This window comes from Bidens hawaiensis, unplaced genomic scaffold (genome assembly GCF_021521415.1).
Source record: "Bidens hawaiensis isolate Kalapana, Puna unplaced genomic scaffold, B.hawaiensis_p1.1 tig00013001_1, whole genome shotgun sequence".
Classification (NCBI taxonomy): domain Eukaryota; kingdom Viridiplantae; phylum Streptophyta; class Magnoliopsida; order Asterales; family Asteraceae; genus Bidens; species Bidens hawaiensis.
The window spans coordinates 540,648-548,282 of record NW_027492090.1 but is presented as its reverse complement, the minus strand read 5'-3'; the positions used below and the strand labels follow the sequence as shown (position 1 = coordinate 548,282).

The 7,635-nt window shown below is 37.7% G+C and overlaps 1 protein-coding gene across 1 annotated transcript; it reads left to right on the top strand.

Annotated features, from left to right (window-relative positions):
* Positions 1-4,794: 4,794 nt before the first annotated feature.
* Positions 4,795-5,577, top strand: LOC143542924 (ethylene-responsive transcription factor ERF109-like). The gene has a single exon (XM_077035382.1). The coding sequence runs from the start codon at positions 4,795-4,797 to the stop codon at positions 5,575-5,577; it is 783 nt and encodes a 260-aa protein (XP_076891497.1).
* The last annotated feature ends 2,058 nt before the right edge of the window (positions 5,578-7,635 follow it).

Genomic DNA, 7,635 nt, shown 5'->3' with positions numbered 1-7,635 from the left:
TTTGTTGAGCAGTATGCTAATGTAGTTGTGGACAAAGATGGAGAATTTTCCATAAAGCAGAGTGAGGAGCAAGAGATTGAGAAAAATGAGAAAATTGAAGGTGAGAAGAAGAAGTGGAGTGAGTACTCCAGTGAAGACAGTAACTGCAGCTAGCAAACGAATGATTCACCCAATTCACGGTCCTGACATTACTGTTTTCAAACGTTTTGGGGACATATGGGTACTAATACTTCCTTTTGTATTACATACATACACAAAATTAGCAAACGAATGATTGTGTATATTCAATCAAATGTTATTTGTTACTTGCTTATGTGCTTACATTCTATCATATTCTGAGAGGTTCATCATAATCATATTATTGTATGATCATACGCCGTCCTGGTAGCCATAGCCCGTGTTCGTGAGGCATGGTCAACCGACAATCACATTTGTATACTAGTCATAGTAGCCATAGCCCGTGTTCGTGAGCATGGTCAACTAACACACTATTTGCTCACGGTTTGATTGATTATTACTCACATTGTTTTATTTACGCAGTCATTGTTTATCATTTATTACATATTATTATTAGTGTCAAAACTGATGAGCATCTCACTCAACATGTGTTGTTGACAAATATCATTATTTTCTATGCGTATACTGGTTAACAGTTAATTCGAAGCTAAGGTGAAGAACGCATAAAAGACCTTAGGAAATAAATTAAATAATATTTTCTCTATTATTTAGTTTGGGATTATTATTGTTATATTTGTAACTTGTGCACTTTATTTGAAATTTGAAATAAATAAACTAATTTGATATTGTCATATTTTATATTGTATGGTAGTACCTTGTGAGTTGTGAACCATGGTTCGCACCCTGGTATTTCTGCCTTAGGTTGGGGTGTGACATGCAAACCATACGTCAAAATCACATCGTGAATGAAGGTAGTAATGGGAAGTCAGAAGTTCCCATGATAAAAGAACTCAGAATAGAGCGCCAGTTTACCAGCAGGAGCGTCCATGGCGGTGCTCCTATCAGCCGGAAGTTCAGGTTCCTACTTCGGCAAAAGTTTGTAAGACGTAACCGAAGTCTCAAAGTTAGAATGACGCCACTTAATAGTGACGCCATTAATAGAAGAGCCACCACTCTACTTTCTACTCTTTTTTTTACCATACTTTTTACCAGTAGAAGATGACGACATGAACTAAGAGCACAAGAAAGAAAACGAAGAAGAAAAATGGAAAATCTTGAAGAATAAGTGGAAAGATGAAAGGAAGATGAAAATGAAAAAAAAACATGCTAACCGACCTGTTTATACTAACTGTCGGTGAAGAATCGAGGACAAAAACGAAAATTCCAAATAATATGGAGGTCCACTATGGAAATGACATGTCACGCAGGAACTAAAAAGTTCGAAACAAGTGGGAGCGTGCAAAGTACGCGCGAGCAAGTGAAGCGACTGATGAGACAGGCGCCGTCTGACGCAACGGTGATTAGACCCACTTGGGGTAAAATCTTATTCACAGAGAAATCAAAATCAAACACAATCAAAATATAACAAGTCAAAGTAATTTTGAATAAAGAAAAATCCGCGGAAGAAGAACGCGGGAGAATAAAAGAAAAATACTTGGTAGCAATAGTATCAGTCAAAGCGTGAGACAATAATGCTTGCAGGGATGAAGCCTAATCTGGGAGCACCGCCAAAAAGGGGATATACCCACGATGTAGGTGATAATTTCGGACCAAGCAACATACCAGCCAGGGAATCAATGCCAAAAATGGAAAATGATCGGAGGAAAGAGTGTTAAGCAAAGACCTCAAAATGAGAAAGGAAAAACTAGGACTCTCTATTTACACTCACGGAAGTAAATGCGGTAGATGGACCGCTGGATACACTACCAAGAACAACCAACAGGAAAAAGGCACGCGCCGCGGAAGCAGGAAAATTGAATGTGCCGCCAGGCAAGAACATTTATGCCTACCTGGAGTAAATGAGAGTTAGACCCATGCGTGTTCTGACGTCACTACAGCTATGAGTTATAGGGACAGAAGCTACCCCCATAAAGAACCTCAAATACTAACATAAATAAAAGGCAAGTCCACAATTCCTCCCGCAAAATCAGCTGTGGAAGAAACAATAGACCAGGGGACTTGTGGAGGTAGGGTGCTAACTCAGGTAAAGATAAAGCAACCGCTCAACGATCGTAAACGATCAACAAGGAACAGGCTGATCACCCGCGGGGAAGAATATCATCCGCGGGTAACATGCAGTGCACCCACGAAAAATGGCACTCTCTGAGAAAACATCTAGATCATCCGTGGGAAGATACATAAATCTCCCGCAGGAAGAACACTTAAGAACTTACAAAGAAAGAAGATACACGGAGGACTTGTTATAACTAAGCACTGACCAACACGTGATAGGGAGGTGAGAGCCAATCACAGGCCGAGCCCCCGTACTACCCACTAATGCATGATGGACCAATTAGAAAAGGCTAGCAAGGTACCTGCGCCAGACAAGGATCCACATAGACCAGCTGGACTACCAAGAGACAACATCATGCACAACCATGACAATAAAAGGTTACATTGAGTGGGACAGCTGGCCCAATCATCCTTCTTCCCACCGACTATATATACAAGGTTAAGAACAACGGTAAAAGGATCTGATACTCTCTCATTCTCACTAAATATATCTGTCACTTACCGTAGTGATTCTCACGCTGGAGGGTGGTTACGAGAAGACCCACCCTATTTCCCTTCTCGTAACGAGCTCACGGTGTTTTGTGGTGCAGGTTGATAGCCATCGACGACCAGAATAGTTGTTGTTATCTCTACAGGGAAATACGGATCTAAGCCCACCGGGGGTTAGATTTCGTGTTAATCCATTCTTGGGTGAGACATTAAGCTAAGCCTACCAAGGGTTAGACTGGTGTTTCTTCATAACCAACGTGGGAAAAAGTGGAATCTTCAAATAACAGTGGCTAATATTCAACTTTACAAATCAAAGCTTCATTTTAATCCACTACCATCCATTCAACATCTCAAAAATCCATATTCAAATCCCAATTTACATCGTGAATCTCACCACATGTTTTCAAACCCTAATTACAATTCTTCCGTAAAAAATTTCACTATTTATCGCCATTATTCGTCTGATTGACAAGATCATAACAATGTAAGCGAAGAAGATGACAGCGAATATGGCGATGACAGATGACGATTTGGAGGATAATTTCATGAGTTCCAGAAGTTGGGGCTTTTACATGGTATTCAACGGAATCAAGAAATGCTCAATTGTTGGTTTCCATATCGATTTTGTTATAAGAATTTGTTGGTTTTTCATAATATTGAACGATGCACGAAAGGGATTCATTCTAGTTAGTCGAGACCAGATCTTTTGAAAGAATGTCAAAGAGAGAGACATGGAGATGGTGGTAGGTCGTTTTGCATGTTATCGATAGCGATGGTGGTGCAGTTGTGGATTGTGGCGGTGATGGAAGACAAGTTGTAGTGGCTACTGTTTTCTTGTTCTTATATCTGAACAGTAGATAGTGGTAGTGGGTTAGAGATGGTGGGGTAGTTGGGGAGGAGATGGTGAGGCGGTGGTGTTAAACGGCAGATATTTGATGGTGGTGGTAAATATCGGTGGTGATCTACCGTTTAACACCACCGCCTCACCATCTCCTCCCCAACTACCCCACCATCTCTAACCCACTACCACTATCTACTGTTCAGATATAAGAACAAGAAAACAGTAGCCACTACAACTTGTCTTCCATCACCGCCACAATCCACAACTGCACCACCATCGCTATCGATAACATGCAAAACGACCTACCACCATCTCCATGTCTCTCTCTTCGACATTCTTTCAAAAGATCTGGTCTCGACTAACTAGAATGAATCCCCTTCGTGCATCGTTCAATATTATGAAAAACCAACAAATTCTTATAACAAAATCGATATGGAAACCAACAATTGAGCATTTCTTGATTCCGTTGAATACCATGTAAAAGCCCCAACTTCTGTTGTTGTTGTTATTATTATTATTATTATTATTAGTAGTAGTAGTAGTAAAGGGTATGAAAGTAATTAAGAAAGACATGCCGAGAAAACACGAAGACTCATGTGCCATTTTGACTTTCAAGACAAAGTGCACTCGTCATAAACCGCATGAATACAAATAGGTGTTCTCTCTTTCATATATTAGTTAACCGCAATGTTTTAAAAATCAGTTTTTAACTCATATTACATTGGGCTAAAAAATATACAACCGGAAGGCTTGACTAGGTTAAATAATTTACCATGTAATTTTATATAAAGCAACTTCAACTTGAAAAATAAGCCAAAAGTATACGATTCCATAATAAAATATAATCCAAAATTAAACCATTATAAAAAACACTTAAATTTCAATAAATAATCCCTAAATTTACTTGTTTCAATGTTAATCCGTATGTTAAAAGTAATTTTTAAAAAATATAACTACAAAATATAAAAATTTCTTGGGTTTAAAACTGGGTTCCTGGCTTAAACCGAAAAAAAAAAACCACAGCTTCAATGTTCTAGTAAACCTCTTAATATACCAGGCTGAAAATACCAGTTTGATATGCGAAACCAGGTATTACCGGTTCAACCGTCCAGTAATAACCGGTTTATATAAAACACCGGTTCACCGTACCATAAAATTAATTAGTCTAAAGCAGCGCACTCAATAAGCACGTGCGCGTTTAATCACTCAGCCACGTCACAACAGCTGTTGGTATTTATACTTTTGACTTCCTCCCTCCCTTCTTCAAAACTCAAATGTATAATCCAAACAATTACTTCCTCCCTTTGGAGCCAACCACCAACGGCCACCACCAACTGCCACCAACACCTCGGTGGCGGCTCACCAACGATGAAGAATTCTCAGCAATGGTTGCTGCTTTAAAAAATGTAATAATGGGAGCTTCCCATTTAAAGAACACCCACTATGGTTTAAAAATATTATCTCCAGCTGCTGCTTCCGTTCCGGTGGCGGACTCTGTTCCGGATACTTGTCCTGTTTGTAAACTTAGCGGGTGTCTAGGGTGTGATTACTTTCATGATGATATGAATTCAAATGCTGCTGGTGGCGGTGGAGTGGGTGGTAAGATTAAGATTAATATGAAGAAGAAAAAGAAGAAGAACTTCAGAGGAGTGAGGCAGCGGCCATGGGGGAAATGGGCCGCGGAGATACGGGACCCACATAAAGCGGCGCGTGTGTGGCTGGGGACTTTTGAGACGGCTGAGGCGGCCGCTCGGGCTTATGACCGAGCGGCCATTGACTTCCGCGGACCGAGAGCCAAGCTTAATTTCTCGTTTGCGGATTACACAAACTTGTCTGAAAATGAACCCCGGAGGGAAAGTTTATCGAGAAAGAAGCCGGAAAGGAAGGTTCGCCGGAATGTGGAGGTGACTGGAGAAACGGAGGTGGCGGAGATTACGGAGAATGAGTTTTTGGAAGCAATTGGGGAAGAAGATGTTCAAGAGTGGATGACGATGATGATGAATTGCATTGGGGATTCTTCTGATTCAACTGTGGGTGAAACTATTTGCAATGTTTGATCATTTTTAATTAGATTTAGTTGTGTTTGTTTTCTAATTTGTGGATGGATGATGGTTTTTTAACGTTTACCTGCGTTCAATCAATCATGTTTTCATAACTGTACCGATCTGTTTTACTGGTCTGCTAGTAGAAGCATTTATTTTTTAAATAGTCGGCGGGGCTTGTTACCCGATTGTCTTCGGTATTAATGTAATAACTATTTTTAATAAAATAAGGTTAAACTGGTTTGAGTCAGTTTCAAAAATTAAATAATGATTTAATGTCATAAATATATTAAATGTTAGAATTTATAGCAGTAACTAATTTAGAAACGAGATAAGAAGCCATTTTATCTTTTGGTGTGGATTTTCTGTTTTAACAAAATGTGAAGCCTGTCTGACCACCCGGTTTCAGGTTTACTTGTCAATTCAAATACATTTAAGAGGGCAGGTTATCTAGCAGGTTGAATGTCGACTGGTTGTTTGTACCGATTTTGAAGACAACGATTATTTAGAACTTTAATAACATTAACATGAACAAAATAACATTACTTAATTAGTATAATTGGAACTTTGGTATCATAAAAGGTGTTATTTTTGTTTTTGTATATGTATTAATGGTTCTGATACTTGACATATAAATTAGTGTTGGTTGGTTGGTATTGTGACAGGGTAAGTGTCTACTGGTTTGGAACCCAGGTTTGAGTCTCTAATGCTGTGTATTTGTTTGTTTCAATTTTTTAAGTTTGTTATGTTTTTGTTAGAATTTAGAATTGTTTAAGTTTTTTAAGTGTGTTATTTATGTTTTTGTGTATTTAAGAATGGTTTGTCTTTTAACATACTTTGGTATGGACCAGATAGCAATGTTGTTAAATGAAACCGCACCGCATTTTATTTTAATATCGGTATAGTAACGAAAACTGACTGAATTTAAATTTGGTTTTTATTTTTGTTTTTTTAGTTTCGGTACCGTAACGAACGTAACGGAGACCGACCAAATCTCATTACCCCAACACTCGAGATCGACAACGCTCGGGTTTTATTAATGACCGAGCGTTACTGACCGAAACCACCCTGTTGGTTCACCTCAGTTTTTAAATAGTTTTTGTTTTATTTTTATTTTAGTTCCGATACCATAACGCACATAACCAAAACTGACCGAATTTGTGTCGACTTACCGCCTCAAAGCCGGGACATACAATGCTTGGGTATTATCAACGCCTGAGTTTTACTGACCCGCCTGTCGCAACGTGCTGGGTAAAACACTAGTTTGATAAAGTTAATAACATCAAGAAATGTATTAGAAAAATATACACTTTAGAAATTATTTTAAGAACCATATTTTAGTAAATAGATACGGGCAATGAATATAATTTAATTGGAACTATGGAAGCCATGCTATACTATAATTGGTGTGTCGGCTTTTTTAAAATAATACATTGATCATGTCGTAAATGATGGAAGACTTTTAAACTAATATTACGCAGTGCTCTGATTTTACCTCTTGTGATTAAGATATGCTCTCTCACTTTTTCTCTCAAACATTCATTCACAAATCTCATTCTTAAATCTTACATGCTTGTGTACAAGAACGACCATCACACCATATAAATAGAGAGTCCTAGTTAAAGTTCTCTGTTAGCATATAAATATTTAATTAACTAAACTCTATTTTAATGTATAAGTAGATTATTGATGATGTGGCTCAATTAACAATTGAAACATGTGTTTTTAATGTGAATATAGTACAATCGTATTGACATTTATGTTTATATATTTGAAGTAATTAAAAATTCTGTATATATATGAACGGAAAATTTTACGTAAATGTTAGGATTTGTAATTAGAGTCGAGTGTTATTTTCATATGTTTGGTTTGTTTAATTACATAATTTTAGTACCTTTATTGAATCTATTACAACTAGATACTTGCCGTTTCAAAAACATATCATTTTTGTACCTTTGTCTTTTGATTTTAGATTTTCGGTATGTTTTAAGATTGTAAAACCCAAAAAGATATTATTTCAGCTTCATTTTTTATTTCTGAGTTGGGAGATATTATTGAATAAAGTTTGAGGTC